General features: G+C 45.3%; 1 protein-coding gene across 1 annotated transcript; it reads right to left on the bottom strand.

The window, feature by feature from the left end:
* Positions 1-253: 253 nt before the first annotated feature.
* Positions 254-2,160, bottom strand: LOC100281769 (acyltransferase). The gene has a single exon (NM_001154689.3). It carries the CDS (start codon positions 2,154-2,156, stop codon positions 672-674), a length of 1,485 nt encoding a protein of 494 aa, NP_001148161.1. The 5' UTR covers positions 2,157-2,160; the 3' UTR covers positions 254-671.
* Between the last annotated feature and the right edge of the window lie 11,669 nt (positions 2,161-13,829).

Genomic DNA, 13,829 nt, shown 5'->3' with positions numbered 1-13,829 from the left:
GAGATTTTCATTTTTTCAAGAGAATTAGTTCATTTTTCCTTGGGGCTAGTTTGGAAACTCAAATCCCCTTCGGGGTTGAAGGGGATTAGAGAGAAAATTAGTTCATTTCCACCTTAATCCTCTTCAATCCCGAAGGGGATTTGAGGTTCCCAAATAGCTCTTGGAAAAATAGGAATTCTTTAAGAAACGGTGTTTCCAAACTAGCCTTAATGAACAAATAAATAAAAACTACACTTCGAAATCACTATAGAAGTGATAATATCATCTTCCTTAAAGTTAGGGGGGATTACACTTGATTTTTTTGCAAACATTTATGAATGGACAGGGACAACATGTCAACATCATTTAACAGGCAGACAAGATAAGGTCAAAGACAATATAAAATACATGGTTCCTCTGTTCTAGAAAAAAAGTAAAACTATATTTTTCATTTGCGGTAGAAAATAATCAAAAGAAAGAATATGTTCGATTGTTCGGGGGGTAAATAGATACACGTACGTACAGTACGCATTAGCTAACACGTATGCATCACCTGTCTGTCGTTCTGAACAACCTGCTGCTTCCGTTGTCGTCATGTCCGGTTGACCGGTTCCGCCATGCAGTAGCATGTATATGTACCATCACTTGTACGACTGTACGAAATAGTGCTCGATCGTGAGCGTACTGTACCGTTAGAACATGAGGGTGTCGCCGTCGACGTTGTTGATCCATCCGAACTTGTCCATGTAGGGGTTGGCGAGCCTCTCCGGCGGATAGGCGTGGATGCAGTCGGCCCATGCTCCCCTGTCGTCGGCCATGTCGCCGGTGACCTCCCAGACGCAGCTGTTGCACTTGAACCCGGACCCGAACGTGACCATGAGCACCCTGTCCCCGACCTTGAGCCGGCGCTTGGCCTCCATGTACGACAGCACGTACCACAGGCTGCTCGCCGACGTGTTACCCCACCGGTGCAGCGTCATCCGCGCCGCCTCCACGTCCTCGTCCTCCAGGCCCAGGCTCTGCTTCACCGCCTCGATGACGGCCGTGCCGCCGGGGTGGAGGCAGAAGTGGTCCACCCCGGCCTTGAAGTTGATCTTGGGCGGGGCCGCAGTGTCGCCCTTGTGCTTGCCGGACGACGAGTGCTGCTGCAGGTGCGGGAAGAGCCTCCGGGCGAGGAGGCGCGCGGCGAACCGCGCGAGCTCGGCGACGGGGAGCACGCGCGGCGCGAGGCGGCGCAAGTTGACGGCGAAGGCGCGCACGGCGGCCTTGGGGAGCGCCTTGCTGAGGCTGATCCCGACGCGGCCCTCGGCGTCCTCGCGCTGCTGCGCGCACGTGTGCGCGTCGTCGCTGGCGCCGATGTTGGCGCGCACGAGGCAGCTGAGCTCCATCTTGGCGCGCCCGCGGCGGGCCGGGTCGTTAGTGACCAGCACCGCGGAGCCGCCGCTGCGGAACAGGCAGTTGGCCAGCATCATGGACTTGTCGGTGCCGGAGTACCAGTTGGGCGCGATGGACTCGGACGACACCACGAGCGCCAGCGCGCGGGGGCGCGTCCGCAGCGCGTTCCGGGCCAGGTCCAGCGCGATCAGCCCCGCGCTGCACCCCATCCCCGTGAGGTTGTACGCCGCCACGTCCTCGCGCAGGCCGTAGCGGCGCGCGATCCTGGACGACAGGGACGGCGCCGGGGAGAGCATGGAGACGTTGAAGACGAGCACGTCAACGTCGCGGGGCGCGACGTCGGTCCGGGCGAAGAGCTCGGCGATGGCCTCGTCGAAGAAGGCGTCCATCTCGTCCACCGCGTCCCGCAACGTGGGCGAGTCCTCGCGGCCCTCCAGGATGTTGCGCGGGGCGTAGGTCTCCTCGCCGATGCCGGAGCGGACGATGACGCGGAGGAGGAAGCGGTAGTCTGTCAGCCCCAGCCGCGCGTTGCGCTGGATCACGGCGCCGGCCGCCTCCGTGGACAGCTTGCGGTCTTCGCGGGGCTTGTGGCACACGTAGTCCAGGAGGTAGCACCGCGACTGCCGGCGGCGCGCGGCGGCCATCCAGGCCAGGTAGGCCATGGCGTGCGCAAGGAGGAGCCACGTGAGCAGAGGAAGCAGCTCCATATCGATCAATGGATCTTGCTCGGTCGGTCTGGCACCGTAAGCAGAGGAGCTGAATGCGTGATATATTACTTGCATGCTTATGTTATGCTAGAGCCGGGTGTTTGTGTTTATATAGGCGCCGAGATGAGCTGGGCCTGGCTCGGACCCGCAGCTTGTAGGCTTTCTATACAATTTTTGTTTCCACAAAGACAATTTCGTAGTACTAGAAAATAGGAGTACTACTAAATTTGAGCTGCCAGCCACCAGGCACCAGCTTCCTGCTACTGTTCAGATAGCTGCGCTCATTTATCGTGATTCAGTTAAGAGTTAGATCTGATTAAAGGAGGACCTCCAGCTCCAAATAAAGCAACTTTGACCAACAATTTTTTAATATCTGAAACTAGGCACCTGCAACGCAATGTCTGTTTTGTTTTAAGCAAAAAAAAGTTCTAAATTACTCCCTAAATAATCTCCCTAAAGAAAATAAACTAATGCCCGGTTTAATTTGCTATTTTGCTCTCTTCAACTATTTCAGTTACTCTATTTTAGACTTTCAGGGCATATGTTTCGAGAAGGGGGTTTGAGGGTACTGAGGTGGTTAAAATCCATTACCATTCAATCTCCTCGCTCCCAAACAACCCATGAAGGGCTAAATTCCAGTTGCCATTTAAAAATGAATAGCAAGAGAATTTAGCTCCTTCAATCTCCTTCAAACCTTCACCCAAATGAGCCCTTAACTAGATTTACTCTCTCCAGAAGTGGGGTAGCCAGTCTATCTCTCGTCTGACTCGTGGTCAGACCTGTTCAGAAGTTGGGTCGCGGGTTGTTTCGCATGACCCATATCTAACCCGTGCAGTGTCGGGTCGGATTAGTCCATGCTTCCCTGTTGGACATGCTAGATCGGGTTTTTTCGGGATGGGTTAGGTTTTTTTAGCTTTTGGGTAAAAAATCATTGACTCATGTCTGACCCATAGATTATTGTGGATCAAAAACTATATCCATTGTATTGGTTGTGTCAGATTTTTTTATAAAGGTCAGATCGGATTGATCCGATGAGACGGCCTATAAACAGATCTACTAGTAGTCCTGGCATGTGGGGCGCCACTACGTCGAATGCCACCGCCGACCACATGTCTATCCCGCTTGCCGTCTCCTTGCATCCTCCCTGAGCGAGCCAGCTTATTAACTCGAACGAGAGCTAGCATTTATCATTAAAACAAAGCCTACACTTGTATTAGATGAAATAATAAGCGTACTAATTTGATGTTTAAATGATGTGATATATGAAATTATGAGTATTATTACTCTTTTCTAATGTTAAATTGGTATGAAATTAATTAGCAATTGATTATATTGTTGTATGTACATGCTTTTTTTTGTGCCTCGCGAGCTAAACCAGACAACTCGAGCTTGTAAACGAGCTGAGCCAGCTTATTATCTTAACGAACTAGCTTAAGTTCGGTCGAGCCGAGCTGGCTCGATATCTAGCCCTACTACTGTATCGATGATTGATAAGGATTAGTAAGAAAATTAATATAAGGCCTACGCACGACATGTACGTTGAGGAAGGGACGGCTTGCAATACAACTAGGGTTGGACGAAATACTCGTGACTTGTCAGCTCGCTCGGTTCAGTTCGTTTAAATTTTTTCACGAGTTGAGTTGACATCCTAGCTTGGTTCGTTAACAAACCAGCTTGGTTTGTTAATGAGCCAGGTCGCGAGCTAAACGAGGTATCAAAATTCAACAAAACGAAACTATATGTATATTATTTACGTAATAATTGATAAACAATAATTGATAAATGTTATATGTATGTATGATGTCTATGACCTATGAGTTAAACTAATAATTGATAAACTAAGTTTATGTGTTAAATTGGTCTATATGAATATAACTATGGGTTAAACTGGTAAATATATGTGTGGAATATAAATTGATGAGTGATAAGTTATGTTAATTTTATATTACGTTGATGTGGTCTGTGAAAATATAAGTACAATTAATATTTTCTATTATTAAATTAGTTGAAATTAACTAGAAATTAATTGTTATATATATATTGTTTTTTCTACTCTAACTCGCGAGCTAAACAAATCAGCTCGAACTGAGATGGATATCCTGCCATAAATACAACCGACTTTCGGAAGAAGAGGAACTACCGATCGGGTCGGGGAGACATAGGAGGAAGGGCATGATGAGGATGCCAACGATCAGGACAACATGAGCAGCAATTAAGCACTGATGACCCTCATGAAGACTCGATAAGGGCAGAGATGGCCCACGTTCGTTCCAGCTGCTAAAGAGAAATGGAGTTCTAATCGAGATTACTTTTTTTGTATATACCCTCTGTTCCTCTACATTGCAAATTTAAATGCAAATTTAAAAGATGTTCTGACTTTTTTAAGTAGTTTTTCTACATATAAACGATATATGTAAAAAGGCTAAAACATCTCATGATTTGAAACGAAGAAAACATACACTATTCCATTCGATCATTTAGGAGGAAAGGGTTAGTGTTTGACTATTGAGCACGAGATTTGGCATCTCAATGGCCGAACGGTCTAGTCTTGTGGCCTAGACGTTCTGCGTCACGAATGGTCCAGTGTGTTAGCTCGGATAGTCAACGGATAGATTAATTTAGGTTAGAATCTTTATCCCTTGCAGAGTTATTATGCAGAGTTATCCTAATAACTCGTGATGTTGGATTTCGCTTAAGAAAGGGTCTATACTAGGGGTGAAAACGGGCGGATACGGACGGATATTAGCTCATCCTGTATCCTACCCTAATGTATTTAAAACGGATTCGGGATCGGATACGGATAGTTAGAAACGGGACGGATACGGATACAGGGACCGGATATTTATCCGGGCGGATAAGTGACGGATACGGATATTATTTGATCGGATATCGGATACTTGCCGGATAATGCATTAATTGGTTATCAAAAAATATTCTTGTTCGACCACGAAATTGCAAGTAAATTAATACTAATAAGCATTTAATAGAAGATAATCTCAAGTTCCCACGTAAAAATGGTAAAGTGAAGTATTGATTATGTTGAAACTTGGATACTTAGAGTGATTTCACGTGTAACTCACGCAATAAGTGGAAATAAAATAGAAGAAACGTTGACATCCTGTGGATTTTATGGTCCCATTATTTTTTATGACTATATGTGGCCATATGTTGTACCTTCGTATAATTTCATAGATTCTGAGGCTATTTATACATTATTAATTTCTTTCTACGTAAAATCATCAAAGTATAATTAAAATTCATAAATACATTAGTTTTGATCCAAAATTGCAAAAAGATTACCAAAAACAAATAAACATTCTATTCAAATAAAACCTCAAGTCGCCACATGAAAATGATAAGTGAAATATTAATTATGTTGAAACTTCGATACATAAAATGATTTCACATGTAACTCACGCAATAAGTGGGAGTAGAATTGAAGAAACACCAACATCTTGTGGATTTTATAGTCCAAATGTTTTTGAGAACTATATGTGGATATATGTTGTGTCCCCGTAAAAATTCATGAATTTTTTAGGCTATTTGGTGTATTATTAATTTCTTGTTGTAGAAAATCATCAAAATACAATTAAATTCATAAAAATATTGTAGCGTCGACCGAAAATTGCAAATAAGTTACCAATATTAATAAATAGTTTATAAAAAGATAATCCTAAGTTCCCACATGGATATAATCTTAAGTCCCCACATGAAAATGATAAAGTCTATTATTTTGATATAAATTTAGACATTATTTTAATGATTTTGGCCTAAAGATATGTTTAAACAAAAATGTGATGTACTACAAAGTTATAGATCTCTTCGAGCTCTACAATTTTCATATAAACTTTATCTTCATCCGATTTCATATGTAAAAGTTATGATTTTATAACTATATTATTATGCAGAAAAAGAAAAAACGGGTACCCGAATTCCGGGTACCCGTATCCGACCCGAATATCCGGGTATTTACCGGGTAGTACTCGCTCCGTATCCGACCCGAATCCGAAGCCATACTATCCGGGTATTACCCGTATCCGTCCCGAATCTAAAAAATACCCGTATCCGTATCCGAAAAATGGTCCCGAATCAGTATCCGTATCCGGTACCCGTTTCGGGTACCCTGCCCGTTTTCACCCCTAGTCTATACCTCTCTATATATATAGGCTAGCGTTATTTGTCACCTAGGGTGAAGCTTCACCCGGACTAGTCCTAACACACCCCTCACGCCACCCTGTCCCAGCGTGCACCCAGCCCCACGCGTCCACAGACCCACCACCGCGACCTCTACCCCACGTGCCTAGTCGCCCTGAGACCCACGCAACCACCGACCCACTACCTCGTACATTGCCCCACGCACCAGATCACCCCGAGACCTACGCACGATGGTTATTCAGATTTGTTAGTAATAAATTGAATGTTTCGTCAGTAATAGTTGAACGTTTTGTTATTGAATGTTCCCTCGCACGCGATGGTTATCCAGATCCGTTAGTAATAACTGAACGTTTCATCAGTAATAACAAAATGTTTTATCACTAAATTACTGAATGTTTTGTCAGTAATTGTTCGTTTTGCACTAACAATTACGGTGCATGCTGATTATTACTGAAATTGAGCGACGAATGACTCAAAGAGCACAAATTACTGAAAGTCGCGGGTGGGCGTGCGTGGGAGTCGCGGGTGGGTGCGTGCGGCAGACAGGAGTTGCGCGTGGCTCGTGACCCATTGGTGGACCGGCTGGTTTGTTTGGTTGGTCGTTTAGCTGGTTGATTGGGTCTAGTTGAAGCTTCACCCTAGGCGATATATATAAATATATGAAAGGGTATGTGGACGATTTAAACAAACAACAAGATCTATAAACTGGTATTTGCCTTATTTCCTTACAAATTAGATCTAGGAGTAGTTCTAGCCATTGTTTAGTCATAGTTTTAGTTCCCAACCATAATCTTCACCTAGCTTCGGCTCTACATCGTCTTCAAACGCTTTAGATGGCCTACCGACCCTAATGTAACCCAAGATCCTTCCATGGTGAGGTCGCTCCCGAGAGGCAGGACCTGGGTTCTTCTAGAGCTCTATGTGCCATCATGGATGGTCCAGTGACCTATCACGGACCATCCGGTCACCTACTGTGGACGATCCACCAACCCATAGAGAAATCTCTAAGGTTCTGCACACTGCACTTAGTTCCTAGGGATCGTTAGTATTTGACGCAATAGGTGTCGATAGTTAGTTAGGATAAAGAGCACAAAAGATGACATGAGGCCGGTGGGGCCAGCCAAGAATTAGGTTGTTGTGTACCCTAATGTTATAATGCCTCAACCAATCTTTTGTCAATGTTAAATAACACGATCGTGTTGTTAAGTAGTAACTCTGGGATGTATTTTGAGCCATGTCTGGTTGCCCCTTATGGTTTGTCTGTCTTCTGGAACTATGTTTGGTTGGGAACCCCAAAATCTGTTAATGGGACCACTTCTGGCTGGCTTAATGCAACTTTCATTATGATTGTGCTTGTTTCTAGTACATCTGGTTATTTGTTTGCTTTCTAGATATGTTACACATATGCCATATTGGTTTCTCTGTATAATTTAGTTTATGGATAATACAAACAAGAAGCCTAATTGACCACAAGCGCCATCTTGTCCTCATTAATACTAGCCGCCTCAATTTGTGCCACCTTGTCAGGGAGCACCTCCTTGTTGGTCGTCGCTTTGAGAGCAGCGGGTTGCGGCGCGTAGTGAGGAAGATGTCCATTGGCGATGACGTCTACATACATTACTTCCTTTACCATCATGTGCCCACTCACAAACTTACCAAGAATTTCTTCGGGCGAAATTTTGGTGTACCTGGGTTCACAAATAAGATTTACCAGATGAGGACCAATAACAGTAAATGACCTTAGCATTAGGCGCACGACGTCATGATCTGTCCATCTTTGCTTCCATAGCTTTGAATCTTGTTCACTAGGGTCTTGTGCCTGTTGTAATGTGTCGGTTGGCTCTTCACCCCTCTTTATGCTGAACCTCCCTAGCTCTCCTTCCACCAATTCCATCTTGGTGAACATTGTGATGTCATTCCCCTCACGAATAATCTTAAGGGTATCCCATATCTCCTTGGCGGTGTCCAAGCCACTGACCTTGTGATATTCATCCCTACATAGAGATGGTAGAAGCACAATAGTGGCTTGGGAATTTTTATGAATTTTCTCATGAATATGAATAGCATCATCATATGCATTCCATTTTATATTATGTCCCAAATGCTTGGGTGTAGTGAAATAAATGACTACGCATCTTATGACTCCACAAAGAATAGTCTTCCCCATCAAAGTGTGGGGGCTTGCCAAGTGGAATGGATAACAAATGAGCAGTTGAACCATAAGGAATGTGAGAGTAATTAAAATATGTCTTAGAGTAATTTTATTCGACCGTCTTTTTCTTGGAGTCGATGTCATCGTCCTCCTTTTGTGAAGATGAAGAAGCATCGTTGTCGTAGTACACTATCTTCTTGGTGTGCTTCTTCTTCCCATCCTTCTTGGTCTTGCCGGACCTGGAGTCGACGATCTCTCCTTCCTTATCACCGAAGAGGATCTCCTTCTCCTTCTCGTCAGTCATCTTCCCCTTGCCATTTGGATCCATCTCTTCGGGCGGTTAGTCCCTTGATGAACAGAACGACTCCAATACCAATTGAGAGCACCTAGAGGGGGTGAATAGGTGATCCTACAAAAACTTAACTAAAATCAACAAACTTGGTCTATAGATGGGGTTAGTGAAATCTAAAACCAAGTTCAATTGAGAATAGAAGGAGGATTTCTTCAATTAATTGCTCTCACAAGATGTGAATTGAAACTAGAGCAATAATGAAAGTGAAGTGGAGAGCTAGGAAGAAAAGATCACAGTGAAAGTAAGTAGACAATGAGAAACGGTGATTTATCCCGTGGTTCGGCTTAAGGCCTACCTCCACGTTGTGGCGTCTCAATGGACGAGGGTTGCACTCGACCCCTATCAAATGATTTAGAGATCAACCTTGAGTATCACGGTTGTCTTCCTTATAGTGTATTCCCGTTTGTGATGAATCTCCACAAGTTGGATTCTCACATCTTACAGAATATAATCAAAATTAAGAACAAATATCATATCATATCATATCATATCATATCATGAAACTGGATATACATTGTTTCCTAGACAAATATTGACATGACATTTTGAAGTGCATTGAGAATGATCTTATTATCATATCATACCAGGTCCAGGAGTAATTAATTGATGGAGGGAGACAGTCTGGTAGCGTGGCGGCCACCGGAAACAGGTTAATGCGTATGGTTTTTGGTTGCCCGTTTGGAGATCGCGCGCAGCAGGCGACCATTCCGTCCTTTCTTCGTCCCTTCTTAAATATGTTCCCGGAGTCACGCATGGCCCCCGTGACGCGACGTTAATAATTAGCAGGAGCATGTGCTCGTAGCGTGCACTTCCTTAGCTTGACTACACATGCACGTTGACGTACACCTCGTCTCAAAACTGTTACACTCGAGGGCACGTCGCAGTTATACTATGCAAGCTTACTTATCCACATCTAAGAAGCACGGTCCGCCAAGCACAGCTACGAAACCAGACCGGACCTCGAAGGCCCGCGGGTACGAGCCTAGCACGCTGCGGGCTTTAATAGGTCGGCCCAGGCCCAGCCCAGTAAACAAGAAAAAAATAAGGTCATGCCAGCCTGGACCCGTAAACCTGTCAAAAAAGTGTTTATATATATGTAAGGGATTTTATATATGGCAGATGGATGACGAGCTGGCCCAACGGGCTGCTTTCTCTGCCCGAGCACGTCACACCCTTCCGTAACAGGTTGGCTCGAGCCCGGTAGGAAGCGAGCAGGGTCGGGCTAGTGCCAGGCCAAGACAGTGGGCTTCTGTGCGGGCTATCAAGCTGCGGGCTTTTTATACATGTATACAAATTGGTGGATCTCACGAAACAAGTGACCAAACTATTGAAGGTGCCCCGAGGCATGCGCTAGCTTAGATAATTTTGATAGTAGAGATCCAAGCAAGGGACCAAACTGTTGAAGGTGCCCCGAGACCTGTGCTACCTTGGATAATTTTGATAGTAGAGGTCCAAGCAAGGGTTAGATGGGTCTGTGAGGCTCCCACCACTGATCAAGGCCAAAGGCGCAGCTTCATGGACCCCTTAGGCTGTCTCTAAGGTCGGTGTCAATGGAGGCGGGAGTGCGGGCGACAGGGGGCTATTATCGAGTGTCGGGCGACGAGGCTGGTGAGAGCGAGCGATATCGCCCTGCTCTCGCCCGTGCTGGAGCGCGCGCCTGGGCAAGAGGAGGGCGAGAGGGGGGCAAGAGGCGTTCGTCACATTGGCACAGGCGTGACTGCGGGCGAGAGTGACGAACATGAGCGATGTGGCGGCTTTTTATTGGTCCACATGTGCTAGCCGTTGCAACTAGCCATTTTTGGAGTCAAAAAATTGTGTGCAAAAAATCACAAATTTCATCCTCAATCCCTCTACAAATATCCCTACCCTGGTAGAGCTCATTCCACACACCATTTCATTATGTTATGCGATTTCTGAGCGTTGAAATAAAAGTGCGTGAATTACTTAATTCCGAAATAAAAAGCTGATGTGGCTATAGACTAAGGTTGTAGCATGCTGGAGTCTGTGCACTGGAGCAGTAGAGGCGAGAGTCAAGTCGAGAGGTGATGTGGCAGGGGCGAGAGGAGGATGGTGCACTAGAACGAGCCTAAGGATACACGGTAATAGGAGTGAAAACGACTGGAAACAGCAGGAAACAATATCGTTTACGAGGCCTGCGATTTGCCGATACTTTTTTACCTAGAATCACACTCGTCGAAGACTTCGCCGAGTGTTTTCAGGCTTTGTCGAGTGCCTGAAACACTTGACAAAATAACTATGTCCGGTAGTGACGGCAAATCTCCTTCAACAGCAACTACGGTGTGCACATTACCCCAATGGAAGGGTCTCCATATATATATATATATATATATATATATATATATATATATATATATATATATATATATATATAGGGCAGGTATAACGGGAGCCCTGGGCTTCCAATAGTTAAAGGAAGCCCAGGCCAACCATCCCTACAAACTGGTTTAACCTAGCTGTAGCATCCCAAAAATTCAAATCTTGGAATTTTCTCAAACTCCCTCTAAATTCAAAATGAATTTTAAATTTCGTTTTAAAATGTTTGTTTGCAAGTTGATATCAACAAATAAAATATAGTGGTCTATATTTTCTCCAAAATCCTACTCAAAATATCCTACAAATATTTCCTCAGTGACCCCCCACAAATTCTTTCCAGAAAAGCCGCCCAGATATTTCCCGAGTAATCCCCTTCAAGTTCTTTCCAGAAATACTGTCCAAATATTCCACCGATATATCTCCAAGTATTTTCCTCTTGACAAATACCTTCATAATCATTTTTCAAGTCCCTACAAATATTTTCTTCATAACTTTTCTCATGCTCATACGTATACGTATGCCTCCAGTGTCATACGGTGAGCTCTACAAGATAATCTCACTTATACAAGACAAATACATGCTAATCTCCCACTAATCCTCTCATCCTCCCACTAATCCTCTCATCCCTCCCCCCTAATCCCCCACCATGGCTATAAATAGAGGGGCAAGGGCCTCCTCTCATCCCACCCCAAGCCATTTCATGGCAACTCTCTTCCCCCCCACACACACACCCACTCCATGTTCCACACAAGCACACACTAGCACAAGGATCGTTCGTCCCCTGTTCTTGGTTCGTTCGTCCGATCGTTCGATCGTTCGTCCGTTCGTTCGTCCAAATAATCTTTTTCCTACCGTTATGCTGCCAAAATTCCGATCGTTCATTCGTCCGATCATTCGATTGTTCGTCCGTTCGTTCATCCAAATAATCTTTTTCCTGTTGTTATGCTGCCGAAATTCTGATCGTTTGTTCGTTCGATCATTCGATCGTTCATCGTTCGTTCATAGTTTGAAAGGGAAATGTGCCCTTGGGCCATTTCTAAGTATTTTGGTGATTGAGTGCCAACGCAAGTGCTTTTGTGTTGATCTATGCAAAGTGGTGTACAAAGTGCAAATCATGTCAAAAGGTATGTTTCTCAGACTTAGTACATTGTTTTAGAAACTAATGTATTGTGTCTAAGTGCTGGAAACAGGAAAAGAACAATTGGAAATGTCTTGGCTCGAGCAGCCAAGACTCTGCTCAGTCTGGGAGCACCGGACTGTCCGGTGCGCCAGGCTGGCTCGTGCGAACTCGCTGCTCTCGGGATTTCATCGGCGGCGTACGGCTATAATTCACCGGACTGTCCGGTGTGCACCGGACTGTCCGGTGAGCCAACGGTCGGCCGGGCCAACGGTCGGCTGCGCGATCTGCGCGAGACACGTGGCCGAGCCAACGGTCGGGAGGGGGCACCGGACTGTCCGGTGTGCACCGGACAGTGTCCGGTGCGCCAACGGCTCCCAGGCGCCAACGGTCGGCTACGCCATAGAAGGAAAGAAATCTGCACCGGACAGGGTCCGGTGCGCCAAGCGACAGAAGGCAAGAATTGCCTTCCTGGAATGCTCTCAACGGCTCCTAGCTGCCTTGGGGCTATAAAAGGGACCCCTAGGCGCATGGAGGAGTACACCAAGCATTCTCAAAGCATTCCTAAGCACTAAGACATCGATTCCACGCTTTTGATTCCTTGCGATAGCAATTAGAGCTCTAGTTGAGTTGTGAACTCATTGAGTTGTGTTGTGAGCTCTTGTTGCGACTTGTGTGCGTGGTGTTGCTGTGATTTCTTGTCTTGAGTGTGTTGCTTATCCCTCCCTTACTCCGTGCTTCTTTGTGAACTTTAAGTGTCAGGGCGAGAGACTCCAAAGTGTGGAGATTCCTCGCAAACGGGATATAGTAAAGCAAGCAAAACAGTGTGGTATTCAAGTGGGTCTTTGGACCGCTTGAGAGGGGTTGATTGCAACCCTCGTCCGTTGGGACGCCACAACGTGGAGTAGGCAAGCGTTGGTCTTGGCCGAACCACGGGATAAACCACTGTGCCATCTCTGTGATTGATCTCTTGTGGTTACTGTGTTTTGTTGAGACTCCTCTCTAGCCACTTGGCATTATTTGTGCTAACTCCTAATCAAGTTTTTGTGAGTTAAGTTTTAAGTTTTACAGGATCACCTATTCACCCCCCCTCTAGGTGCTCTCAATTGGTATCAGAGGAGTTCTCTTCAAGAAGGGACTAATCGCCCGAAGAGATGGATCCAAAGGGAAAGGGGATGGTGGTCAACAACAACGAGAAGGAGTCTATCTTCAATGAGTCGAAAGATGACAAGCCTACGGACTCGGGCTCAAGCCATAAAAGAAGAGACGGGAAGAAGAAGAAGACAAGGCGCATCAAGGAGATAGTCTACTACGACAGCGACGAATCTTCCTCTTCCCAAAAGGACGACGATGACTACGAGAAAAAGAAAACGGTCAATTCGAACTTTTCTTTTGATTACTCTCGTATTCCTCAAAGTACAAATGCTCATTTATTATCCATTCCACTTGGTAAACCTCCTCATTTTGATGGAGAAGACTACGGATTTTGGAGTCATAAAATGCGTAGTCACTTGTTCTCTCTCCATCCTAGCATATGGGAGATAGTAGAGAGTGGAATGAAATTTGATAGCTCGGATAGCCCTTTGTTTATCAATGAACAAATTCATAAAAACGCACAAGCTACTACTGTGTTGCTAG

This window comes from Zea mays, chromosome 1 (assembly GCF_902167145.1).
Source record: "Zea mays cultivar B73 chromosome 1, Zm-B73-REFERENCE-NAM-5.0, whole genome shotgun sequence".
NCBI lineage: Eukaryota > Viridiplantae > Streptophyta > Magnoliopsida > Poales > Poaceae > Zea > Zea mays.
Note: the sequence above shows the minus strand (reverse complement) of the source record. Positions and strands in the feature narration are given on the sequence as shown.